We start from the raw sequence: 27,811 nt of genomic DNA on the forward strand, positions 1-27,811 counted from the left end.
TAGACTTGAACAGGATTTATTGAGAAACAAAAGTACGACAAACGCCACGATGGGGCCCAAGAGTCTGGAACCATCTCTGCAGCAAAGAAGGAAAGAGAGAGAGAGAGAAGGAGCATTGTGTCCCGTGTTGCATCTGCAGTTCACAACCGATGAGGGGAGCTTTTATTTTATTCCTGGTCCCCTCATCTCAAATCAGTTCTGCTCCTTCAGTTGCACGGCAGCCAGGTGGGATAAGACTGGCTGCAGGAAGCAACATAGTAGTTGCTGAAGTTCAGGTCCCGGACGTAGGGGGCTGGCTGGTAGTAGCAGGTGACACTGGACGCATCCGGGATGGCATTCTGCTCGGCCAGCACCCGGAAGGCCAGGAGGGAGATCAAGTTCAGGGTCTGCCGCCGCTCGTGGCCCATCAGGCACACGGTGCTCTCGTTCACCACCCTGCGCAGGATCATGAGGTAGTCGTACTTGCTCTTCTCCTCGCCCACGAAGTGGCTCTGGAGGTAGGACTCCAGCTTCCGCTGCTGCTCCACGATGTCGGAGAAGTCGATGAAGAAGCGGGAGCACATGTAGCGCTCCAGGGCCTTGAACCTCTCCTCGTCGGTGGGCCTGAAGTCCCGGACGAGCAGGTTGCAGTACTTCAGCAGCCCGCCCCCCCGGATCTCCTCGGGGTTCTTGGTGGCGATCAGTTTGTTCTTCAGGTGCTCCAGGGCCACCGCGAAGTCGCCGTACACGCTCTCCCCGATGACCGTGGGGTGGAAGTGCTTGGACATGGGGTTCTCGGCGCAGTCGTAGTAGAAGAGCAGGGAGTCCAGGACGATCTGGAAGGAGTCCACGCTGAACTCGAACTGCCGGCGGATCGAGTCGACGAACTTCAGCTCCACGTTCCTGCCGTTGTTGTTGGACAGCGAGATCAAGCTCCAGCGGTCCAGGTCGGTGCACACCTTCACCAGCTTCTGCACGTAGGCCTCCTTGAGGGTGGTGGGGGTGATCTTCTCTTTGTTCACGCCCTCGGGCAGGAAGTCCAGCAGCGTGCCCAGAACCACCTCCTTGACGAGCTGGAACTCGGCCTCGCTGGGCAGGTCCACCCTGAAGATGACGTCCAGGTCCTTGTAGAGCCAGCCGTTGTCCTGGACCAGCACGTGGCTGGCGGTGGAGCCGTTCAAGCGAACGTCCCGGACGCGGATCCCCTTCTCCTCCAGGCGGCTCCGCACCATCTGGACGATGTCCTTGAGCCGCACCTCCAGGGTGGGGAAGTTGCCCCTGCCGTGGACAGGCACGGCCTCGGTCATGACTTCGTCCAGGAGGCGCACCTGCTCCCAGGTGAGCACGCTGGAGCACCTGCTCTGGTTGCTCCCGGCTTCGGCCATGCTCAGCTGTGTCTAAATCTCAACTGCCGGGAGGGGAGGAAAAAAAAAAGGATTAATGTATGACTACAGCAGCAGAAGAGAAATCCATTACGACATTAAAGAGAGCGCATCCCGCACGCTTAACGGTTGTATACCGACGCAGCAACACCGAGCGAATTGAATCATTGTGACTTCACGATGACTCAACAATATGACCTTTACCCAAAGCAAACAGCCCGTTCATTTGTGTCCTGCCCCCTTTGCCTCGCATGCAGCACACAAGGCAGGTTTTCCAGCTCTGCCCCTGGGCGACTTGCCCGACAGCCGGGCAGCTCACGGTTTGCGGCTCCAGAAGACAAACTTGACAAGAGTCGCGCATCGCCGTCCCACACAGCAGCCAAGTCGGGATCATTCAACCAACCCTGCTGTCGTCCTATACAACTCGGGGCATTTATCTCCTATTAACTACCGACCTTTTAAAACAGCTGGAATCGCCGCGGGAGGAGGAGGGGGGGGAAGACTCGAGTTGCTTTAAATTTTAATTTAGCGATCCGCAACTTCAGATAACTTGACTAAACCACATCCACGGCTCAAAGACGCGCTCGGAGAGCAGGAAAAAGGACGATCTAGTCCGATTTAATGACCACGCATTAAGAAACTCACTTCTATTTTTGTAACCGGAATAAAAGAGACGTGGGGTGCTCGGCATTTTTTAAAAGCCGACCGCACTGCGTGATGTCACTCGACATTTTAATTCTAGGTTTCGCATAACTTCAATTTTGTTTAGAGATCGGGCGAAGCAAAATTACGTGCGTGCGACCGATCAGGCTGGATATTGAGTTCCAGGAGTGTGCATAGTTTTTTTTTCCGGATTTAAAAATAATTAACGTGCGTCTATTACGAGGCGTCTGCAGAAACTTCAGCCAACGCAGATCACACGTGTAGTACAGCTACCACATACGGAAACCGCTAGGTCTCACAAAGTTAGCAAAACACTCTATACCGCCAAAAAACCCAACCCAAACACACGGTTTTAAAGCAAAAGATTTTAACAGACAAGAAGCAAAAGCTCTTTCCCCTCCGTCCTAAAAGTAAGCTCTCAAGTTTAAACACCCACCACCAGATGTGCACTTTAAAAAAAAACTCTTACCCCGGACGTGCACTTTTATTAAACACCTTGAACAAACCAAGGCATCCAAACCAGCGGGATACAGAAGTATACTTACTGCGCAGACAGGTTCCGATCAACACTTGTAAATGACACGCAGGAGAGAAACAGCTCTAATACAGACACTCAAGCCACATCCACAACCTGCAACCCCACTGCTGCGCTGTGAGCACCGGGCCCACGGAGCGCTCTCTTATACGCCGAATCACTACCGCCGGGAAGGACGCGTATTCCTCCACTGCGGGGCACTATTTTGTTACTCGTACCTGTATCAATGGAGAGCAAACAACAAGAAAACAACCTCGGGGGATATGTACGCCCTATTTCAACCACGGCGAAAACACGACGTTGGGGGGAGGGGGGAGAAGACGACTTCACCGGGCGGGGGTTTATAACATTTTTTCATCCCCGACCGCAGGACAGTTATCTGGAGAGGCATCACTCCGCGGCGCAGCGTCCCCCGATTGGTCGCCACGCTTTGTGCGTTGCCAGGCGACGGGAAGCGCCCGCTGGATTCAAACGCGAAGCCGGTGCGCTCAGGGCAGGCCGCTCAGTCTGGGGGCTGAGGGCGACGGCGATGGACGATTATTAGTTGGGAGCGTGTGTTGCGCGTAGTACGCTGTTTCAAAACATCCAATTATATTAAACAATTACAGTATACGAAGGACAGCCAAAAACCTGCTCAATTAGCCGCAATTAGACATCTATATATACGCTCCTGTGCCTGATGGTTACACTGTAACTCCGTGATACACTAAACTACTTCACATCCATCTTGCACTACTTTCCCCTTGATTTATTGTGTGGTACGACACGACCAGTGCCGGCGCAACCCATACCTGGGCCCGGGTGCAAGTACAGTAAATACAAAAGCCCCCCTTCTCCCTCCACCAGTGCACACAGAGCAAGAGAGCAGGGTTCAAACGGGCCACCACATTGAACTTGATACTTAGTAACTAGTTATTTAAAAAGTGAATATAGCTTATAGCTTGACTCGTCGCAGCGAACTCGTCGATGATATCGCTGAAATCCACCTGCCGTGCGGCGCGGTTCTCTACAGACAGCAACGCCGGAGCTGACAGTCTGTCCTGAGACATGCTGGACCTGAGGTAAGGTTTGATCAGTTTCAGTTTGCTAATTCAGCCCTGGCGACAGCAACTGGAATGGTTCAAAACACTTGACATGCTATCACTGTGTCTGGAAACGTAATGGTCTTTTCTGTTCTTTGCGCTTCTCGCTGCCCGATTTACTGTACATTTCTGGCTCGCTTTCACGTTGCACACAGACGAACTCCAGTTTAGCTAGATGTAAGCTCGTCTGTTGCTCAGTCTTGACAACATTCGCAACAGCGGAGCTTTGATTAATGTTTTGAGGTGACGTTTCCGATCAGGTTTCACAAAATCTAGGCTAAACGGTAAGCCTATCCGACCCTTAGTCCTGCTGCTTCCCCTGCTGATGGGAAGCTTGTAAAAGCAAGTGGAATTAACTCTTAAGGTTTCAATGCGGGGAAATTAAACATCAAAATAAGGGCCGAACCTTTCGGTTATAAGATAACTCGAGCAGACGGTTCCTGGCTGCTTTAGTTACACCAGAAAGTCAGTGTTTTGTGGGATAAAAAGGGCTTGAGATACTGACTGGACCCTATACACCGTAGGTTATACACCGGTTATACCGAATCTGTAACATAGCCTACTGTTATTGCGTTGATCACTAATGTGTTTATGATGAGATGTGTTTTTGATGTGATGAATTTTCCATATGTTCTCAACTACAGTTTGCAAAGCTCCGCCCTCTCGGTTCTTGTTCTGAGTTATTAATTTATGATTTATCTACTTTTACTGGGATTTCAAAGCTTTACAGTATGTGTAAGTGTATCGAAGCATCTGGTAAATTAAACTGTAAATGTCCCAATAATTTAAGTTGACACGAATTGAAAAATAAAAACAAGTTCATAGAAGACAGCTAGCCGTACCAGCGCCCAGCTATGCAGTTTAAAAGCATGATCCTCTTTGAACTGAAATATACCGCTCGAGAAAAGAGGCTTCAAGGAAACCATAGAAAAACATCTGTATTTCTGAACATCTATCCATCCAGCCATTATCAGTAAAGGACTATGACAATGCATAGAAACACGAAAACTTCACCAACAAGACACCGCGCTCTTGCAGTTGCGAGTAGATCTCAGAACCGAATCCAGCAGTTTCCAGAAAGATCCTGGGAAAGTGACTGCAGTAAAGAGGGCTTTCTCTGGACACCCTCTATGATTAGTGCAAAGAAGAGCTTCCTGCTCTTAGTTCTGAATGCACTTGCTTGCAACTTCTATTTCTGACCTTGGGACCATCTTTCATTGCCAAATCATGAGTAGGTGAATCGCTGGGGCTGTGTCAGTGTCTTTCAGGATTTCAAATACGCCTCTCCCCACTTCGTCCTAATCAGCTCTGATTATGTTGAAGGGGTCCTGTTTCTTGAAGTGTTTTTGTTGACTTTTTCTTTCAAAAAGATCCAGGATACTGATGTCATTTTTTAAAAGAGATTACCAGTATTACAAACCATATTCTAAGGTCTCACTAGCTTTGCTTCCATTGATTTAAATTCAACACTTTTCACTCCGTTCTGCATTCTACCGGCTTTATTGATCACATTACTCCTGTCCTGGAGTCCCTGCAATGGCTTCCTGTCAAATTCTGTGTGGATTTCAAAATCCTCATGCTCACCTATAAGGCTCTGCATGGCTTGGCACCTCAGTACCTGTCTGAACTATTATCACCCTACTCCCCACCTCACAGCCTTCTCTCTTCTAATTCTGCTCTCCTCTCTGTCCCCCAAGCCCGTCTACATTGTATGGGTGACAGGGCCTTCTCCTTCTGCGCCCCCAAGCTCTGGAACTCTCTCCCCAAGGATATCAGAGAGTCACCTTCTCTAAACTCCTTCAAATCCAGACTCAAAACCTTCTTCTTCAGAAGAGCCTTTACTGAACTGGTTCAAGTTTTTACCCCTCTTCTCCTACTATACTTAATACCACCATCCACGGCCTCCTCTGTGTATCGTAATTGTGTTTTATCTTGTGTGTTCTTTTTTTTGTTCTTGTTGTCATTCTGTAAAGTGCTTTGACTAGCCACCTTTACAGGTGCTATATAAAATAATGTTTATTTTTATTGCTATTCTCTATTCTTTCAAAGAGGAAAATGAAGAGTCATTTTTTTTTGCTGATGACACATTATAAACTCAGTCCTTTTCACAGATACATCCACTTGACATGTTTATAATGCAGATTCTTACTGCCTGCCTATAATATTTTGCAGTCATCTAAACATCACCTGAAAACATCACGGGTCTAGTAAGTATGCCAAAGGCAAGCTCATTGATTTTAGTCCAAGAAAAGCAGCAATCTTCTAGAACAAGCAGGAAGTGTGCATGTCCTGACACTCCACCAATTGCTATGCTGCTGTCTCCTCTTATGGAAGTGCAAAGGTCTCTCCTCCGGCTCTTCTCTGAGTGCCAGCTGAGTGAAAGAAGAGTCTTGCCTTGGCAGAAACTCTCTCATAGCTGGTGAGTCATTCTGGACTTTTCTCTGCCCTGTTTTATTGCTATCAGTCTTAACCAACAGATCAAATGATCAAAAGACTTCCAGGCCTAAATATGGTGAGATTTCTTGAGACTTAAATGAGTAGCCCCGCTTTTCAATCTGCTTCAGTTCTAGGACTCTGCTTTTTAGTTTGACACAATGGAAGAAGAGTTTTCTCTTTGCTTCATCGGTGCTTATTGCTTACTCAACAAATAAGTTTATTTGTAGCAAAGTCACCCAAATGTGTCATAGATCTAACAGTGGGCCAAAACATTGATAACAATGGGGTGTCGTCTTCATTGAGAGACAGAAACGGACAACATAATGCAATTTAAGAGCAGCTTAAAAACAGTGCTGCAGCTTGTTTTTTGTAACTTGCTTCTCGGAAAGAGTTCCAAGAGTTCAAGCCCAGAATATAAACAGGTTTAAAAATTGAATGTAATCTTTATTGCTTTATTTAACTACAGTAGATATGTCTATTGAGGATAAATTCCTATTTACAATAATGACCCAGTAAAGGTATACAGCAGGATGATATTTGCTGGAACAAACTGGAGCCAACTACATGTACAGGGGTACAAAGCAATATTCCACCCTACATCTGAGTACTCAGCCTTCGAGGTGTGACTCAGTACCCCTAACTAATGCTCCACCTGCAATAATAGGATATACAGTGGGATTCATTATATATTCTAAATTGTCCTCATTCCTCATTTCAAGGCTTATTACCTTATTTTCAGCTTTTATGACTCAGATGGATTTGTAGCAATAATCACGATTTCCTAAACAGAAGTGAGGAAAAGTGTGGCTTTTTAAAAAAAAAACTGCGGTTTGTGCAGTAAAAGGGTATCCGCCATAGACAGAATGCTTCAGTCAACAGTAAGAAACTGAGAGAAAACAGAATTCCTCTGGTCCTAAGTCACCACCCGTCATAAGAAACATACTGAAAAAAATGTAAACTTCTACAGAAAGACCCCTGCACTGAATTTTAAAACAAGAACAAGAATTTTATGTACAGTAGATGTGAACACAGACATAAAAGAATACTTTGACAGCAGTAGAATTTTTAAAAGCCACTTTTCCAAGCAACACATCAACCTTTGCAGAGAAATCAGGGGCCTTAACTCACCAGTTTCCATTCGCTAACCCTTTATCTGCATTTCTAAAGGAGTAGTTTACGGAATTTCCATTGAAAGAAGTGGAGAAAGCTAAAGATGATTAACGGGCCATTTAGTGGAACATCTACTGAGCATTCAAATTAATACCACAACATTTCCAGTCGCTCGTCACTTCAGTCAAACCTTGGAGGTAATCACCCTGCTGAAGAGATCCCTGTCTGTGGAGTAAGTCAGTGTTATGGAACAAATGCTTCATGCAAACAAAAAGGAGCGAAAATTGATCTTCACTCCAGAGACTTTGGAACCTCTTGGAATAAATGTTCTGTTCTGACATCATCATAACGTGATGCACAGATGTTGTAAAACCAGGAAGTTAACTGCAATGTGGTTTCCTATCGGCTGAAGAGGACTTTTGTCCAAAATGTCCTGAAACAAGACACTTTTTTTATTTAGTCATTTGAGCACCACAATTGTTCACCCTACTTTAATTTGATGAATACAGATATATTTGATGTCTTTATGCTTCTCTACATTGGGAAATTTAACAAATCTATTTTTTTGCTACTGTATGTACTTAAAGTAGTAGCATGCATGTAAGAGGCCAAATGGAAAGGTGATATTTATCCTTTAGTTCTCGAAATCTTGATGGAAACTGGTGTTTTAGAAGTTCTTTGGCAGCACTCAGTCAGCATGGACTCTTCAGGTCTGGGTGATATCCAGTGCAGCTGTGGGGGACATTACAGTACATCCCATCTAACTGCTGGGAAACCATTTAAACTCTTCCATGACACAAAACAAAATTATTTAGAAAGCAGCTGAGCCTTAGAACAGCGGTTTCTTCAGAAATCACACTTTCACAAGAATTATTATTTCTAAAGAAAGGAAGACAACAAAAAATCACTTTCAGAAATAAAACTCTGCTGAATGTGGTTTTCCCCTTCAAAAGATAATAGAGAAAATTAAGTTTCTGTTACGCAAACTCTTCTCTACTCGGTTCCTCATAAGCTTCAGTACAGTCTCACTTTCTGATTTGGGAGTGCTCAGTACTGAAGCACTTCGGGGACGATGGAAGTTCTCAGCTTCTTGACCTCAGTCATGCCACCTTGTCTCTCCTGGCGCAGAGGGACATACAGGACACAATGTCTGTGCATCCCACATGAGATGAGTCAACAGAAAATGAAAAACTGCAACTGTGAAGGGTGGGAAATGTTTCAGATTGATTTTGTTTTAAGCCTGATTGTGGTGTAGCCTCAAGCAACCAATGTGCAGTTATCATCCATGAGCACAGGCTGACGACGTACCGCGTTTGGGTCCCAGTTAAGAAGAATTCTGATAAAGATCTTGCTGCTAAAAGCACAGGAACTTTAGTTTTCAGGCATGGCTATCAGCAGTGGGGAGGCGTGACAACCACTGGACATCACAAAACCGCCACAAACAACGGTATCAGGTAGCAGAGGTGCCATTGGATGTCAAGTTTAGGTAGTTTGGTCAAATTCTAGTTACTGTGAGATGACATGACCGATATAATGACATAAAGTATGGTAATCAATATTTTGATAGATTGATGTTGACACCCACCCCTGTGCAGTGTAGCAGCGATATGAGTGCTGGTCATCTGCTTTGTTACTAGTTTCTCTCATGCTCATACTTGAGTTTTGAGCCTAAAAGCCTAAAAGACACTTTATTCTTACATCCGATAAAGCCCGTTCTTATCATCCATTCAGCATATCAAAATTCTCCAAATTAACTCACGCAGGAGCAGACTGGAGACCTATTTCTGCATCAAAATACACCCTTTGCTTTTTTCAAATCCTGGGTGCTGTCTGTCTTCTCCATTAAGACTGTCAGTCTCCTGTCTCTGAGCACCATTGAACCACAGCCGATATTCTTCTTTAAAATCTAGACTCAGGTTACATTTTACACAGATGGCAAGGCAGCCTGTCTAAATATTTATTTTATTCTGAATTATATTTCAGTTATTCTACATGATCCAATCTTACTTGAAAGTGTAGAATTACTTAGATACAGATGCCCATTAAGAAGAGCTTGACCTCTGTAACCCTCCTGGTGGTTTCATTGACCTTTACTTGCTGCTGCTGGCAAAAAGTCAAATACTGGCAAAAGTCAAAAAGCACAAAAGCACTGATCTGCTGTAGTGGTATTGTGTATAAAAAGCAGTCCCTCTTATTCAGGTGGTGAGCTGCGTCAGCATGTGTAGTCTGCAAAGGAAAAAGTAATAGGTTTATTCTCTCTTCTCTTTTCAGCATGGAATAAACCTTTGACTTGTTCCTTTGCAGCCTATGCATGCTGACGCACCCACCCACCTGAACTAACTCAAACAAATTTAAGATCATTTCATAAGGTTCTGCTGGTTTATCTTCTGTCTCTTTAAGTAGCAGCCCTCAGATATTTATTTCGAGATTTGTGTTTGTGCTTCTAGGCTGGTGTTCTACACTAGAATTGTCCAGCGAACAGCAGCACAGTGAAAATGAACATTCCTGCCCTGCCAGCCTGTTAGAATAATAATAACGAATAAACGAATGACTAATGAATATTAGTCAAATTAATCAACCAAAGTAGATGTACAGTAAAAGTTGAATCAGATCGGTTTGACTGCTTATGTTGATAAAACCAAATGAAACCTAAGGGAAAAATGAAATGTCATGATTTATTGGTCTGCTTCTTGAACATGTACAATTCCATTTCCTGTACTGGCAGTTTTGTGGAACAATTAACTGCGAAGTCAAAGGGCTATATCAAACAGACCTTTTAAAATGATATTAATGCTGCTTTTTTTAAACGATTTCAGTTGGCTGATATTTATGATTCTACCATGAAGTAGTCCGGGGGTCACAGACCATGAGACACCTCAGAGGACATGTGAGTCAAGCCCAGCTGTGCCGAATATTCAACTGGAGAGACAGCGACTTAGGAGAAGGGATGTGCTGGTTTATAGGGCACTTTGACCAGAGATAAAAGGAATCAGATTAATTAAGTCTATTGCTCCTTCTCTACTGTAAATGCTTCTTTTTCATGCCTATATGAGCTGTTTGTTTGCTTTATGTTTCTGTAGCGGAGCCAGTTCGGACACGGTGACGTCATCGCCCTCCCTGCGCGCGGCAGGGACCTCAGCCGTCCGAGCTGGGGGGGTCTCCTTCAGCTCACTCGGCTGGCTCCCTGTTGCGTTACGCCGGAGACCTGGGTTCGCGCCCAGGTGTTGTGGCGAGGGCACGAGCCCGTGCAGAACCGAGACGGTCACATTAGAGATGTAAAACAAGAAGTACGAAGTAATGAAATGTCATATTACAGGTGGATTAAATGTCCAGTTTGAAAGAATGTGCTTTCCTGTCCAGCGTACACTCTTAGATTCAGAAAGACGTCCCAGGTACAGCCCCAATGAAAGCTAAACTCTAAGGCACACAGACCCAGCTTAAGCTGTGGGTCAAAGTTTTCTCGGATCCCGTCATGAAACTTACCTTCAACTTTTAAACTCGTGTGAAGTTGAAGCTTGTAAAGTTTCTTGCTCAAACTTTTCCCTGGTTTTCTACCCGGTAGTTTCATGAGACCTGAAGTATCAGGATGCCTTCACTTTCCAAATATTTCATCGTTTAAGTCAGGCAGTAAACACGTGGAGTCTGTGGCCCATTGAGCCTCTGATGTTGCTGCAGCCACTTTGTTGTTGTCCATTCCTGAGGGGCAGACCTGACTTTAACTGTTTCTTTAGAAAGCAAAATACATATTGTGTGATAAGCATGGAAGCATTTCTTTCCATGTGGGAAGACCAAACGTGTCTGTAAACTTCAGAGTTCATTCTGCTGCCACCATCATTGCTTACATCATCCCTTCAGAGGAGTGAGCCAGCTCCAGGGCAGCCCCACGTGCTCTGTCTCTCTCCCCGCTTGTCCGAGGTTTCTCTTGGACAGTCCTGTCCTTCCTGCTGGTGCTGATGAGAGGTTTGCATCTTGCAGTGCAGCCCCTGTAAGTCTGCTGTCTGGTACAGTTTGGTACCTCCTGCACACTGGAGGCTGCTGTTGGTGTCACTGACAGTTTCAGGGTTTTACCTGGGCAGCTCTGCTTATCTTTCTGTCATCAGCAGCAGATGTTTTTCTTGGCCGATGCGGTCTTGGCTAATTGATAATTACACCTGTGGTTTCTTTATTCTTCAGTATATTCTGGCTAGTTGGTTTTGGTGTGTCCAGTTTCTGCGCTGTGGTTCTTTCAGCTTCAGAATTGTCAAGTTTTCTATAACAGAAAGGTCCTTGGTTTTTACTCTGACTATCCTTTTGAGACTCTAAAAACTGATGTTAAAGTGAGACATGTTGATGAGATTTTCACATCTCTTTCATGAGTTCCTGATTACCCAACAATAAACACATGACCATTTCTTCATCCCAGTGCATTTGGAGGGAACTCTTTTTGTTGTGCGTAGTACATTTTATTAGTGTAGTTTAACCCAAACCTGTATGATCAGAATTCATAAAAGGAAGTAACTTCAAAGGCTTCTTCAGAGCCTATGAAGCACACTTTTTTTTAACAGGCTCTGGCCTGTAACATACAGTCGCAGATTTATACCAACAGTAGAAAACCTATTATTCATAATAATATACAGTAACAGCACCAGCTTTCACTTTCTTAAAAATGTGTAACATGATGATCTAGAAGCCACAGATATTTGAATCATCATACCCATTGACCCTCTTAGTGCCCCATTAGGAGTTAAACGCCATCAGTTTATCTGCTCAAGGAAGTTGAAGGAAGAAAAGGGAAATTTAAATTTCATCTTTTTGGCAAGATGCTACAGTATGGCAACCAAGGTTTAGCAATGCCCGTGACAAAATCAATGTGGTATTAATTCACCAACATCTGTCCAAATACTCCTGCAAAACTGCCATAAGGTTTTTATTGATCCACTAAGCAGTTACAAACAACAGCATGAAAACAAGGGGGAAAACCAAGGAGGCGAGTCAGAACGTGGTCACGTTATCAGGAATTCCTGCAACCCTTCAGCTGCTGAATGAGAATATCCTGCAGGTATCTCTACAGACAATCTCTTCTTTTAAACTCCTCAAAGCAGCAGAAAATTACTCACAATTATAATATTAGTACATGCAGATTATTCAGTATATAAGCTAGTCCTCTTACTGTATCTCTATCATTACTTAAATGGATGCCATTGCTTGCAGGGATATTTGGCTAGAGTTTTGTAAAAGGAAGTGGTCAGTATTTACCAACATGCAACCAAAATGCTCTTGAATTATCATTTTAATTAAAATGTCTTATGGGCTTTGAAGGAAACAATTGCTTTAAGGTCAGTGATACCTACTTAAAAAAACTGTAGTAACATTTGGAAACGCAAACAAATATTTTTAAGTGTTTCCAATAGAGTGATAACCTATTTTGAAATGCGTGCTCTGGCTGTAACCTCCAGCATGTGTCAGCTATGCATTGCTGATGCCTTGCATGTTACGAAAAGTACCATCTGGTACACATGGAGCAGAGCCAAATGGCTGTGACTAAGGTTTGATGCTTTAGTTAGTTAGGACTGACCATTAACAAATTAGATATTCCACTATGTTTACTGATGTCCATGCAAATCATTTTACAGAATGAGTCATTTAATTATATTTTAACAATAGGAATATGCCTAGTTCTTTCTATGACAAGAGAAATATGTCAAAGAATATTTAGAATAGAATATTTATTTAGAGCTGATGTCCTACAAAACTATGGTAGTAGCACTAAAATAGCTTTGCTTCTAATAAAAATCAATGCATTGGTGTATGTTTATCCTTCGTTATCTGCATGTTGGTGGCTTCATGTAATTCCTGTTTAATTCTAACCTAATGTTCTTTAACAGTGATGAAAATAGTAGTGAAATATTGATAATATAAAATTCAGCAAAGGACTAAAAAGCACTGTTTACATTGTTAGATTATTTTTTCATGACCTTTTGCACTATAACTATTTCATAAGAAATGAAATGTTTCATGAAATGTTGGAGCCGACAGGTGTACGTATATGCTGGGTACTGTATTCACATACTGTACATGCAGAATACACAGTATACCTTCAAGTTTCAACATGGTTTGCAAGTTAACATTTTCATATGCTTTCCATCCTGTGCCTTGTCTGCTTTCCCGATAATGTGTCTGTTCCCACTTCCCTTATTTAAGAGGTAAAGACCCAGGAAACTCCTTGCTGAGCAATGCCTTTCACAGACAAGATAAAGCAAACTAAAGCTTCAATTGGAAAACAGTTGTCCCTTCACAGAGAACGAGTGTTTGATTAATTAATCTTCTTTTCATTAGTGTGCACCATGGAGATGCTGGGTGTCAACAACATCAGAAGTTTTTATTTTAGAAGACAGCTTAGTTTTCTCAGCGTTGCTGCCTTGTAGGCAATTTGTACTCATAGCTTACAGTACAGGCATCCTATCTCACACCTCTATCTGCAAAGCCCGCTATTAATTATTCATTAGTTCAGTTTGTTACTAGATAAAACATAATTTTGCAGCAGCATATAGGAATATGTAGCGTTACCACTTTGTCGAGTGATCTCGTTAGACCTCTGAAGCCAAGCAAAGCTGGGCCTGGTCAGCTGTACTGGGGTGAGAAACCAGGTTTCTGCTGTAATTACTGTTGTAGGAGGTGCAGTTTGTGCTCTTTACTCTGGAGGAGGTCTTAAATGAGAGTCTGATCTTGACTTGTTGGGCGTTAAAGACATCATGGAGCTTTTTGAAATGGTAGGGATGTTAACCCCCTATGTCCTAACTAAATTCTGCCCTGGACTTGTGGAAACCAGCCTTCCAGCTGAAGGAGCTTCCTGCCTGTACTGGAACCGCTGTAGAGTGGGGCTGCAGGTGTGCGATGACTGCCCCGTGCCAGCCCGGTGAGTCCTGCAACTTTCATCTTATTCCAGATGTCATGACTCACCAAAACAACAATAAGGATGTACCTGTAGCTAAATAGATTCACAGGGCATTAAACAGAATTGCTCAAGCACCTCCTTGCATCACCTGTTTCTGTTCTGCACAATTCTTTTCTTCTTCTTGTGCCGTCTCTCGGATGTTGAAAAGCGTACCGGTCCCTGTGTTTTTGGCCTGCTGGTACTGCAACTCAACTCTAGTTTAAGGGTGCCTTCCTGTACCCAGAAATTCTTGAGGTTCTGAGATTCTCACCATGAATCTATCAATCTATCCAGTGGAAAAATCTGTCAAATTGATTAGAACTACGTACAGTACCTGCCCCTGTTTGCATGAACTCGTTTTTCAGCATTTTTCTTTAGACTAATCCCTGATCAACATATGGTTTATGGACTATAAAAAAAAACAAACATAAAAGGCTGTGTAACTCTGAGGTAATGATGTCCACTCTCTGAACTTTGCAAAAATTAATAATTGAGATTTTGGGATGAGTTACTTACAAGCAACCAAAAAAAGCAAGACGGGCCTGACCTTCTGCTCTGTAGACCTCCACTGCTCTGTAATGTACAGTATTCTGATGTACTGTACATCTCTGTTGATGAGAACACAAGGATGGGTATATATGAGGGGAGGCCATTGGCCAGTCTAGTAGCTAGTAGCTTATCTTGGACCTTAACTTATTTTATTTATTGATTGATTTTATTGAACGTATCTTTTAATTAATCAACAAATTAATGTTCAATTTAATTATAGAACAGAAATCTGAAATGCCATGGCATTTGGAAAAAGGACCCAGGCTCTGGAATGTCCTCAGCACATCAAGGATTGTTCAAATATGTTTACAGGTCTTCCATGCTCATTCCTGGCTCTGCTCCGAGGCTCATCGACCAGCTCTCATGTGCCGACAAGATATGTTCTTTGAAGCTCTTGAAGTACACGATAAACCCTGAAATCAGACCCAGCTGATTTCTTTTTCAGATGGATTTACTTCATTCCTGTAAACCCCCCAAAAAAGAGAGAAAAAAAGCAAAGTGCAGACTTAAAACACTTAAAACTGAGCACAGAGAGCACATTACAGTGAGCTTTGCTCAGTTTCCCAGCTCTGTAAATACCGTGGAAGCCGACTGGAGCTCAGGGACAGTCACCCTGATATGTGGAAGGTATGCATCATCTTTTTAAACGGGCTGGAAGAGACAATGACGTCAGGCAAGAACCCCACTAATAACATTCCCATCCCACTCGCTGCATTTCAATTCCTTCCGAAGTGTGCAATGTTAGGAGTTGGGCTAAAGCAATTATACCCTGTACTGCTTAATTGATCATCCTTCCAGATGTGACCTTGTCTGTTGTGCAAGCACGCGTAAAGCTCAATGGACTGCATTCCTGGAGGACATGTGCTGCTGCAGTCACTATATGTCTTTCAGTTTACAGATGCATGTAAATATATATATGTCTTGTCAAGCACAGTGTGGTTCTACTTTCTCTTTCATACACAAGGGATCTGAATTTGCCTAAAAGTGGAGGATGAATTGCAATTTTCTGTTAATTTTAATATAATGGAATACATAAATGGGTGCACTGAATACCTACATTATTGTTATTTAGTATATTATTTATACTTTATGTCACAATACATCTGTTTATGATGGGAGACTGAAACATTTAGGTATATTTGTATGTCTCTATTCTCTTTTTTAAATACAGTGGGCAAATATTGATATGAGGGATGTTTCAGAATAAATGACATACATGTTTTACAAACTACGAACGCAATGGAATAGATCACTATGGCGCAAACAAAAACAAAAAAACTGCTATTTTTCAGAAGCTACCAAAAAATCTACTTTTCCATAAAATCAAAGAAAAATCAAACACTAAAAATTTTAAAAATAAATAGAAAAACGTTGGCTATGAAGCAACCATTGAAGTTTTGCAAGACATTTGCAAATGTGAAACAGCATTCTTTTAAAATCCTGCCAGTAATTGGCCACAATTCTTTTACAATGAAACCTGAGGTATCAGATAAGCATAAAGAACTCTTTTTTTTACCATCTTATTAGTTGCTCTGGACTAATGAGAGAGTGGAAAGAGAATTATACTGCCGATCAGTCACAGGTGGCACGAGGAGTCATGTCTAATTTTTTACAAGGGTGTAAGGAGAGATCTTATTGTAGACGTAGAGGTTGATTTATGATTTAATTATAATATTTGTGTAGTAATTTAAATTACAGTACAACACAAATTAGCTTCTTTCTGCAACTTCAGCCAAGTCAACCAGCCCTGCATCCCGAACAGTGAGGTACAGAGATTGTTATAAATCGAACACACGCAGCAACGAAACATTACAAATTGAATGGTCCCTTCAAATTCAGTTGAGTGAGACGCAATCTTGGCTTTTCAGTCAAAGACTCGTGCTTTCAGAAGATTCAGAGCAATTTGAAAATATTGTTTTTTATTCCCAAGGGGGTGGGAGGGGGGATTTAAACACACCTAGGATATACAGTAGGCAAGTAAGTACGTTGTGCTAGTGTAACCGCAATTTTTTGCAAAACATTAAAATGTATTTTTATCACGAACAGCACGCGAGCACTTAGACGTCACTGCATACCCATGAGCACCTCTCACCCGAAACACCTGCGCACTAATTAATCAATAATCATTCCTCACGCTTCCCTGCTCATACCCTCTCACTCCATTGAGGTTCCCTCGTCCGAGCTCAACCCTCGCCCTCCACCCCTTTGGGAAAGAACACTTTAACCCTAATCGTCTTTTGGCTCTCGAAACCCTTCCTCAATCCCTTGACTACGGCATCCATGTACATTTTTAGGCTTTGGTTACTTTTGGAACCTTTCCGGGATTCATCTACCACAGCCTCGCGTAGGGTCCTAACCAGCTGCCTCGGTGCAGCTCCGGACAACGTCTCCGTTAACAGTTTATCGTCTGCGCTTTATAGTTCAGCTACAGGGTCCGTAAAGATATTTTTCTAGTAAAACTTTTTTTTCTGAAATCTGGTTTTATTTTGCTCTTTACTGGGGAAAAGGTAAAAAAAAATGTTCTCAACAACCCAGAGGGACCAACCGCGGTGAACTTTGATAGTTTTAGCACTAAGAAAGAGCTGGCTGATGAACTAAACAGTTTTTGCCTTAGATCTTACAAGCACGAGTTAAGTGGCGGAATTAGGGAGCTTGAAGAGAAGCTCACCACCTCCACCAGGGTTGAATTTGATCCACGATGTGTTCAGAATATTTTGAAGAAAGTCAGGACAAGTCTTGGACCCACTTACGTTAGTGGGCAGGGGTTGTGTGCTGAGCAATTCTGTACTTCATTGTATTTAAACCTCTAGCAGCACTCTCACGGAGGAGGTTATCTCCGAATCAGCAGAAAGTGCCCAAGATTTGGAAACTGGCAACAATCACATCAGTTGCAAAACACAATTGGCCCAATACACTAAATGATTTCAGGCCAGTGGCATTGATATTTCCTTCCTTCGACTTATTGTCAAAAATTCAAGATACAATCATTGATTATAAAAGCAACCACCAATTGCAAGACCAACAGTCACTGAGGAGCAAGAAATTGAAACTGTCAACAATCACAAATGTCTTGGCACTATTGTTGATTACAAGCTAACCTTAGAGGAAAATACAGATTTGTTCTCCACTTCCACATGTATGTTTGTTTGTTAACAGCCTCATGTGGTCTTAAATTTATTGTGTGTTGTATTGTGTATTTTGCCTGCCTGTAAAGCAAATTCCCCATTTAGGGTGTTAAAGGCAGTAAGCAAGCTGTGATTTTTTTATACCGTCAGTCCTTTGCTACTCATCATGACTAAATCAAATGAAGTGCAAGCAAAAAAATAAATCATAATAATGACGAAGTAAACAGACATGTATATTAAAAAAAAAAAACCTCCCCAACATAAAAAAGGCTGAAGTAACTAAACCTACATTTCTGTCTTCCAAAGACTAGCCTTTTTCATGAGCACACAAATCATTTTAAGTTTTATCCCAGGTGTAATTCCCAGTGAAACAGCTGGATTTGTGTGCGTACGATACGGTGCAGAAGTGTCATGAAGCTGGATAGTAGCTGAATAAGAGCCCAAAACAAGGCCTGTTCTGGCCGGAACTCCAGGACACTGCAGGAGAACACTCCTGTTTGCTGTACCGTACTGTAGGTCTACTGTATGTAACACTAAGAAACCACACCTCATGCCTCAAAGGATTACCACACTAATGAAATAACATAATTAGACACCAAAAGAAATGTTTTGGGAATTCAAACAACATTGGATAATATATTTGTACAGTGATGCTCAATATTGTGTTTGCCTTAAATCAAATGGGTATAATCCATTGGGAAGTGGACAGTTTGGATTGATGGAGCGCGGTGTTGTTTCAGCAGTGGTGAAGTAGTACAGCCAGGTCTCTGTTTCACTCCTCCAGAAAAGAGCTCAAAGGAGCTGTTACATCCCAACGCATGGCCTTCGTCTTCCAAAGAGGAGGAGAGATATTTGCGGTTCCTGGTATTGTATGTTATTCTCAACGCAGACTGGACTTGTCTTCTGAAGTCTTCATTTTCAAACCAAACAGGACATTTCCTCTTGAAGCCTGTTCATTGTTTGACATGCCTCTCTGGAGCTTCACCGTTGATTCTGTCCTGACAGATCTCTGTGCTACATGCTGCAGCTGAGGCTGGGAGTGACTCTGTGAGTGCTGGAATGCCTGGTCTCACTGCACCATGTGCTTCCTGCATGCTCAACTCCATCTGGATGCCTTATGGGGAGTGCTGGGTCACAGCGCTGACTCTCCTGCCAGCTCTTGTATCAAGAGTCAGATGTTTCCAGTGTTCCTCTCCCACCTCCTGCTACAGGGGAGGGCAGGGTATGTCGAGGTGTCAGCCCGTTCACTTCTGAAAGGAGCAGACAGGTGAAGGAGACAAGGGATGAGTCACACTGAAACCCGCTGACAGAAGACAAAACTATCACACTGGCAAGAATGAGTTTCCATTATCCCTGAATAGACGTTCATGGCATCGATACAGTCAGAAGCACACACGCCTCTTAAGGGTAGTTAAGTACCAGTAACTCCTTCTGTAGGTTCTTCTGGCAGGGCAGCGGTGTGTACCTCTGACTTTGCTCTCTACTAAGGCACATTTTTAATAGATGGCACCTTGCCACTCATGGAAGAAAGACAGTTTTCAAAGTATATTAGGGTTCATTCTCCTCTGTCTCCTACTGCACATTCTCCTCACGTTATTATGACTGCTCATAATACTATACGTGATTATTCATAACAACATGAACAATAATCATTATAATAATACTGACTATTACTATTTTATATAAAACAATTTTTTTCCCATTTCACACCAATACACACTGTAGCCAAAATAACTGCTAGTTAGGATCAATTTTGCTACACTTTCTGAAAAACAAAGATGAGTTGGGAAGCCAGATGTCTTCCACCTAATTTCAGAGAGTGTTTTTAAAAATGAAAACCAAAAACAAAACAACAAAACGCCATGTATTACTTTTGGGGAATTCAAGAAATCCAAGGCTGCTTTAGGAACAGCTTTTTTTCACCTTTGATTTATATATTTTTCTTGCTCACAAATCAATTGGATAAAGCATCTATCTACTATAAATATTTATAAATGAAGCAGTGTTTTACTTGTGCCAAGAGCTTTGTTATGATACACGCTAACAAAACAATTCACAAGTATCCATTTTTCCAAGTCTGTCGTTTTGTTTTTATATTTACTTCTCAGCAGATGCGTAGCAGAAAACTGGAAAAAAAAAGAACACCTCACACAGTATCCCAACACATGGCTTCAAAAACAAACAAATCTGATTAGGCTACAATTATAGGCTTTTGTTCTCCCTGATTACTAGGGTTCATTTAGTAGACGATCACCTTATTTGTTAAAAAAAACAAAAGTTTTTCATGTCTTTTTAAAACATTGCATTCGAGTGAGATGGTCTCCTTTTTCATTATTACCTGCAATTTCGCTGGACTGGGACTGGTTGTCCTTCACAGCCTGTGTGTCTCGGGCAGCAGGACAGGGCCTTGTCCAGGGCCTTGTGGCCACTGTGGGGGTTTCTTCCTGCAGACCTCAGATTCCAGCGGTCACCCTTGAGACCTCAAAGTGAAAAGCGATCTCTCAGGGCATCGTGTGGACTGTGGCATGGGCTGTTCAGCTGCCCAGATTCCCTGTTGCTCATGCAGCCCGAGTATCACAGACATCTCTCCATGACGCGGCAGCCCAGCTCTCTCTTCTTCTGCGCCATGGCTTGCCCCAACTCTCGAATCACCCGAAGGAACCTTTTCATGCCTCAGAAGGGTCTTGTTTGGACTAAGGATCCCAGTCTCTTAGTCTGTAAGCAGACAAGTATAAAAGTAAGCAAGGTCCTAGCTGAGCATTTTTCTTGTGCTGGTGACTTATTTCATTTCGTTGATACCAGCCTGGAGCACTTATTTTTAAAGGCTCCCACTTTTGCAAAAGCCCTGGACGTACCCAGGTGCTCGTCTATGATTTCCTGCACGCTTTCCGTGTAATGCAGACCTCTCCTGCTCTCTCATCTGTCTGTATCCGATGTTACTGACGTGGCCAGCTGAAGGACAGCTCTGGCGGTCTGGGTGCTGCTGTATTAAACAGACTTCAGACGTGCAGAAAGCCTTGATGTCAAACAGCCTCTCGAATCCTTCAAATGGACACAAGTAAACCAAGTGACTGAATCCTAAAAAAGGTAGTCCCCATAATTTATTGTTACAAATAACTCCTGCGAATGTGTATCTGCCGTTTTGTCATCGTTTCGTGCATGAACATCAACATTACTGCTTAAAGCTGAGGAGTCACTCCTCCGCATCAGTCTCTGCTGCGTGGACTTGACACCCCGTTCGTTTTGATAACTGTTCTCTGTCGTAACAAGGGGCCATCAGGAGACCATGTGACTGCAGACACATCCCAAGCTGGAACGCGGACTTTTGAAGTAAACAAATCCAATTAAATATCTTTCTAAACAGGAATCTGCATTGCACCTCCCTGCAAAATGCATAATGAAGGCTCTAAATGAATGACTTGATTTATTCCCTGTCATCATTGCTGACATGTATACTGTACATTGACAGTCTTTCAGATGTTGTTCTGACAGTGCCTTTGGTCCTCTCTTCAAAGCTTTTGTCCCTGATAATCAAGGAAGAAAAACATGGATATGCTGCCAAGAGATTAGAAAGAATGCCTCTAATTAATAATAAATTGCATTTGTATAGCGCTTAATGCTATACTGCATTCTCTTTCGCCGCCAAGATTAATTATTTTAACGAGATCTAAAACAAAACAAAAAATGTTCCTAATTACACTGTGCCTGAACTAAATGAACTGTTAAGATCAATCTACTGTTTTGCTCTTTGTAATGTGGTGTGATTTATTAATCAATCTCAATCAACTCTGGAGCCTTCCTGCGGGGAGACTTCTTGGTGCTGTGCAGTTTTTGTATGTACACCGATGTCAAAAAAAGAAGGATGTGACCGACATGAAGGCTGACTCACATTTACACTGAACTTCTGTAAGAAATGATGCTCAGCTTCATCTGCACTTTTTGAAGTTTATTTTCCCCATTAGATCTGTGGACAAGACTGCCCTCTACTGGCATTAATAAACAGGAAATCCATCAAGAATGTCTGCCATTCCAGCATATTGTCTCTGTGGAAGCTTTTACAGCTCAGTTAGAGCTCCTAGTGACTCCAGGGAAAACACAGGAAGGTGGGAGACTGGACTGGACTGGATGCGCAGCTGCTTGAGACTGTCCACCTGGCTGAGGATTCACAGCAAGAGCAGCAGACACAGGGCAGCGAGATCGGGGAAAAAAACAGATCTCTGCTTCTTCACCCCTCTAAAGACCCAGAGCCAAAGAACTGCACCGTGGCCCTCTGTATACGAAACCTCTGCCCTTAAACACGGACAAAGCATTTGCGCAGTTTAAATATTTTTTTCTGGATTCATTTTTAAAGTGCCCCATCATTGCACTTTAAGTCGCCTTCTTCTATCGGTCCTTCCTGCTTTGAAATTTGTCTACGAATGTTCTTTGAAGAAGCAGGCAGTCCTGCTGCCAACTCACCTCCACAGTTTCTGCAGCCGCGACTTAGCTCCCCCGTCTGCTCGGCGTGTATTACTGACCTTTCAAGGTAATGAAGGGGCTGGCTCCTTTAGGATTCCATCATTCTTTTTTTAAAAATAAAGATTTTAGAAATGCAGTGCATAGCGGCGATGCTAGAAGTGCACCTGGTAAGCCTGTTAGCATGCAAAACACCTCAGCGCCTCTCCCTTCGTCTCCTTCAGGATCCACTGCTGGAGACGAGCAGCAGGGCAACACGGCCGGGAGGAAATCCAGCTCATTTGGGTCAAAGATCAAACCTTCACCACAAAGCAAACTCTCCGAGGAGGGAGAGATCATAAGGGGGATCAAACTCTGACGGCTGGGGTTGAATTTGTATACACAGAGTGATGGAAAGGTCAGAAATCTGGTTGGATGATTCTTGCTTTCTAGCACTGTGAAGTGGTCAGAGCTAATATTCAAATCCCCATAACTTAAGTACACTTAGCATGATTATACTGTATATATGTAAATTAATCTAAATATCTTCAAGATTCACCTCTAACAACATCTTAATTGAATCTTTCTTTAGACATTTCTACAATATTTCTGGGTAAACAGCCGCACAGCTGGGCTCCCAGGAGAGGAAGTTGTGGTGTCTTGTGTGTCCAGTTACTGACACCGAAACTGCTGAAAAACAAGGAGCTGCTGAGCTAACGCCTCTGTAGGAAGTGGTCAAGACTTCAGACCTCTGGGGATTACTCTTGGAAGGATGGGGAATTGCCGTCTCTACACTTTTATCCCATTTTTTAAAACATGATCTTAAAATATCAATGTTATGTGAATATTTTCCAGCAGACATCATTGACAAATGACAAAAAAAATGCCCAAAATTGTCTTTAGACTTGATTCAGGTCTTAATATAGAGCAATTTCAAAAGCCAAGATCAACTTCATTCTTGGTTAAGGGACAGGGTATTTTTAGCCTCTGGCAAGATGAGCAGAATGCTACTGTAGCAATGAAATGTGGAGTCAGCACTGTAGATCTCTGTAATACCTGTACTTAAAATGACTCTGTGATGGAAACACTAAACACTGGTTCCAGGGTGTTGCCCTACAAATTGTAGGAATTCTAAATCTGTAACAGAAACAAATCCAAACAATAATGTGGTGTAACAGACAGGTCCCAGCCCATGCGCACTGGGCGAGCTCGTGCTCCCCTCACTCACAGGTCCTGTTCGACACTCTTTGTTCTTCTTTTTCTCTGTCAGTTCCCAGACACAGAGGGCACACGGATTTCTCTCTTTCACGCTGTGTTCAGGAGACTTCTCCACCGACGATTCCCCTTCCTCTGGCTCCCTGAGAGAGCACTGCAGTCACCCTGCGGTCTGAGAGAGCAGGAGTCCCTTCATACTCGTCAGCCAGGCTGTTTAAAGAGCAATACCCAGGTCTCATTGAATTCTCTCCGGCTGTGGCTTCCTTAACGGAAGGCTGGTATGAGGCTCTTCTGGTCAAAAGCAGCATTTCGTTTTTCACTAAATATGATGTTTTGCATTATGGCCAGACAACTCCACTTGACTCATCTCTCCACAGCACCAAATTTCTTGGTTTTCATTCAAGCTCTGTTTTGCAGACTTAAGCTATGCAGCCATGTTCTTCTTGGAGTCTCCTGGCTCTCCTTCAATGAAAACTATTCTTATTCAGTCTTATTCAGCATCATACTGTCAGATCTTGGAGAGAATTTGGCAGAGAATGACACTCCTGGGTCTCGAGTTTTCTCCATTTTTTTTTACTGAGGAATGAACTTCATGTTGTTTGGAAATGGCTTACAAACCCTTCCCAGACGGATGAGCAGCAAAAATGTTTTCTGCAAGACTGTCACAGATTTCTTTTGATCTGGGCATCACAAATGTGAGTGCATAAGACTAAACTGACAAAGTTTCTCATTGCACATACAGGTGGAATCACTTCCTGAAGATCAACTACGCATGTTTTCGTACACCTGACTCTGCACACCCTCTTAACTGAGATGGTAGAACAATCACACAAACATTGAATGCTGGCTGCTTTTGTATTGACAAAGTAGAATTTTAGTGTTATTTGTCAAATGAGGTTTGTTTTATCTACTATGAGGACTTGGTGAGGACTAGGACTTGGTGCAGGCCAAATATACTGTATGCAAGTATGATAAACCATAAAATCATAAGGGGGTGTACTTACTTTTTCACCACTGCATGTTGTAGCACTGACATTCATTGGCACACCTGGGTACTGCAGCAGCTCCTGTGTTTTATTTTAAATTTGGTAGTAATTTTTGTAACTTAATTGTTCACTGGATTCTACAACAGAGCAGGTCAATTACATTGAGATTCAATTCAGGAAGTAGGCAATGTTAACCACCACAAAGGGCAACAGAAATCTAACATTTGTTGATGCTGAACTACTTCCCGAACGACCTGACTGGAGGAAGAGGTGAACAACAGGGTTCCACATTCAGTCTGAGCTGAAGTAAAATGCAGTCCACCATTAAAGCACTTGGTATTCTGGTATTATCATGTTATTAGCCCTGGAATAATGTGATCAGAGTACAGTGTCTCTGGCTCAGATAAGATAAGATCACTTTATCAGCCATATACAGTTTCTTGTATTAGGAATGTGTCTTTTCGCATTCCCCAACTTGTTCTCCATGAAACACACTGACAGGGAGAGAAGCTTGGGGTCAGAGCGCAGGGTCAGCCATTGTACAGCGCCTCTGCAGCATCTGGGATTAAGGGCCTTGCTCAGGGGCCCAACAGAGTAGGATTCCTCTGCTGGCCGTGGGATACGAACCAGCAACCTTCCAGTCACAGGCGCAGATCCTGAGTCCCAGAGCCACCACAGTGACCAGTTCAACTAGTGTAAGATGTTGGCAAATGAGAAATGAGGTCTTAAATCCTTTAGCACCGATCTAGATGATGTCATTGTATGTTTCACTTCTGTATCTCAACTGTTTGGTACTTCCATCTTAGAAGATGTCATGTCAGGCTGTATGTGTAATGCATGGACTATTGCAAGAGTGAGCTCAGTTCAGTGGCAATGCCTTGTGTGTATTGGGGAGAGCCTAAAAAGGCTCACAGAAAAAGCCATAAAGACTAGCTGTCTTTACAACACGATTCCCAGGACAGGCTCTGTCTGAGTATAACACAGTAGAGAACACTCATTCCGGACAATGCAGGTGTACAGGTTTGCAGCTCGTACTTCGGCAGATTTTTCATTTCCTTTGCATCTACAGTACATTGGTATTTTTAATTAATCAAACATTGTAATTACACAAGAGGCTAGTGTCCAGACTAGTTGACATGATTCTGAAGAACATATACTGTATATCAAGCTGCAGCTACACAGACTTAACCAGCTGTTCTGCTTTGTGAAATATTTATTTAAAAGCTGCTGAAAGCTGAGCACTTTCATGCTCCATCTTTCCATACGCATAGTGAACAGACCACCTTCTTGAACATTCCTTTTTATTTGTCAACATAACACGTAAAATTTCCAACAGAGGGATAAAAACCTTTTTTTCTTCAGATAAAAGCAGAGCAAATTTAAAAATGACCATAGAATGGACAAAAGAGGGAAAAGTTGCAGAACAACTTTGATGGCGGCCAGTGGCGTTCAGATAAGTCTTCCTCCCGGCGGACAATTACCCAGCATGCCTTCTGGAGCCAGCGCAGAGGGAGAAAAGTTCCGAGCTGGGCTCTCGTTCCCAACACAGCTGCAGATCAGGAAGAGCGTCACGATCAGCACAAACTTCATGACTGCAAAGGGGAAGTGGAACAATGTCTCCAGTCCGAACACAAAGGCCCGGGATAACCAGGACAAAGAAGCTGTGTTTCTCTCCGTTTTCATTCCAGGGAAGAATGAGGGGGTAACAAGATCAGCCATGAAGATATGGAAAATAAATTAATAATGCAACTGTACAGTAGTTGCCATGTGACGGCCAGGCTCATTAGATGGTCATTTGCGTTCGTTTTATGTTGTTCTTCAGAATAAAAAGAAACTGTAGAAGTGCAGTGTACGACAATGCTAAGATGCTACTGTACTGGTTCAGGTTGTTCAGCTCTATTTTAATCTCGACTGACTACGAAGAATACTGGAAAAAAAAATCTCTGACCTCTGCTCCCACCGAAGTGACACTAAAAATAGGTTTAGTCAGCGCTGCCCCATGCCAGGCTACTCGGACACAGAGAGTAAAAATGACCCTGTTTGTTTCTATTCACGTGTTCCGGTAGGCATTCAAAAAACATCAATAAACGTCACAGAATCCTTGTTCAGGAGCTGGAAGGGAGGAAACAAATCCACATCCATTAACAACACCCGCTGTTGTCCTTAAAAAGTTTGGTCAGGTTTAAAAAATGGAATTTGTCAAATGCAGCTGCTCTGACCCTGAATGCCAATCTGGAGGACATGAAAAATTAAGATCTTCGCCCTACAGAATCCTGCAGTCCCTTTGTAAAGAGTTTCATAGACTTTATTCTGTTGTTTTTTTTAGTTTTTGCATCACTTTAATGGCCAAGGGTGGTCCTCTTGCAAACACTACAGCAGCAAGTCCTATCGCAGGGGCTGGCTGCCTGTCAGGCTTGTGTTTCCCAAGTGCAGTATAGGCAAGGGGTGAGCCTCTGTGTTGAAGACCCAGTTCTCGAAAGGTAACAGGTCGTCGCTGGAGAACAGGAGGTACAGATACCTGAAGCCAGAAAGGAAGAGAAGATATTCTGTTACTGTCTTACAGAGACAGCATAACCGGGAGCACAGAAGGTATCCTAGCTGACACAAATCAAACAGACACCGTGAACTAGTGCTTTCATGTCTCCTTCATGTCTTACAGAGTCCTTTACAATCACTACTGGACACATGGAGTCCACTGACATTCTGGAAACAGCATTCAGACTATTTTCAAGTTTTCAATGTCAATTATGTCTTGAAGGCCATTAAGATTATTTTCACAGTATTTAAGGGATTTTCAATTAATTTTGATTTTCAGCAAATATCATATATTTCACCTTATAAAATTTAAAATGATCATTGTCTAAATTCTAAGCTTCATTTACTAACAATTGACCTAAAACGGATAGAGGATCCTTTCTAAAAGAAACAACCTGCAATGAAAACATAAAATAAAAAGTTTCTGTAATTATGGTAGCTAATTGCTATACTATCGCAGTCATAAAACATGAAAAGATCTCAGGTTCAGCATTCCCAGAGCAGACACACTACTGAGTAATACTTGTGTCACCATTTACCACCAGGCCTGGGACAGAAGCTGAAAACCTGCCAGACTCCTTCGAATGACGTCTCCTCAACCAGGCCTACAGAGGGCAGCAAATGCTTGAAGTGCTTTGTCACACTCATTTGTCTCCAATTTTTATATTTTTAGTGAACATGAAGATATGTGAAGTTTTATGTTATTTTCTTGCATATCTTTATTTCTGGGTTTTGTTTCTGAACCCTAATGTGTCACAATGAACATCCTGTCCCCTTAAAAAAATGTCAAGGCAATCAGCTGACAGCTGGAAAACGTGCAAGGCCTTTTATGAATGGGTGACATTTCTGAAATCTTTTCTTCTGAAA

General features: G+C 42.7%; 2 protein-coding genes and 3 long non-coding RNA genes across 7 annotated transcripts in view; 2 read left to right on the top strand and 3 right to left on the bottom strand.

Moving 5' to 3' along the window:
* tent5c (terminal nucleotidyltransferase 5C) lies at positions 1 to 2,796 on the bottom strand. Of its 2 annotated transcripts, none has more exons than XM_069179019.1 (2): positions 2,778 to 2,796; positions 1 to 1,387 (listed from the first exon to the last, which is right to left on the bottom strand). In XM_069179019.1, the coding sequence occupies exon 2, from the start codon at positions 1,362 to 1,364 to the stop codon at positions 207 to 209; it is 1,158 nt and encodes a 385-aa protein (XP_069035120.1). In that variant the 5' UTR covers positions 1,365 to 1,387; positions 2,778 to 2,796; the 3' UTR covers positions 1 to 206. The 2 variants fall into 2 exon arrangements, with proteins under 2 accessions (XP_069035120.1, XP_006639425.1); XM_006639362.3 differs by lacking the exon at positions 2,778 to 2,796 and adding an exon at positions 2,570 to 2,676.
* LOC138223140 (uncharacterized) lies at positions 2,713 to 27,648 on the top strand. Its single transcript, XR_011181655.1, has 2 exons — positions 2,713 to 3,620; positions 27,490 to 27,648. It is a non-coding gene; the product is annotated as an uncharacterized lncRNA (long non-coding RNA).
* LOC138223141 (uncharacterized) lies at positions 18,382 to 20,393 on the bottom strand. The gene is made up of 2 exons (XR_011181656.1): positions 20,113 to 20,393; positions 18,382 to 19,024 (listed from the first exon to the last, which is right to left on the bottom strand). It is a non-coding gene; the product is annotated as an uncharacterized lncRNA (long non-coding RNA).
* Positions 20,641 to 23,876, top strand: LOC138223142 (uncharacterized). The gene is made up of 3 exons (XR_011181657.1): positions 20,641 to 22,299; positions 22,454 to 22,626; positions 22,801 to 23,876. It is a non-coding gene; the product is annotated as an uncharacterized lncRNA (long non-coding RNA).
* The window catches only part of man1a2 (mannosidase, alpha, class 1A, member 2), a 155,380-nt gene continuing 153,262 nt past the window's right edge, over positions 25,694 to 27,811 (bottom strand). For both annotated transcript variants that reach the window (XM_015364169.2, XM_006639363.3), the window contains exon 14: positions 25,694 to 26,927. In XM_015364169.2, coding sequence (XP_015219655.1) covers positions 26,795 to 26,927 — 133 coding nt within the window. In that variant the 3' untranslated portion in view covers positions 25,694 to 26,794. The remainder of the gene's footprint in view (positions 26,928 to 27,811) is intronic.

The sequence above is a fragment of the Lepisosteus oculatus genome, chromosome 15, assembly GCF_040954835.1.
Source record: "Lepisosteus oculatus isolate fLepOcu1 chromosome 15, fLepOcu1.hap2, whole genome shotgun sequence".
Taxonomy (NCBI): Eukaryota; Metazoa; Chordata; class Actinopteri; order Semionotiformes; family Lepisosteidae; genus Lepisosteus; species Lepisosteus oculatus.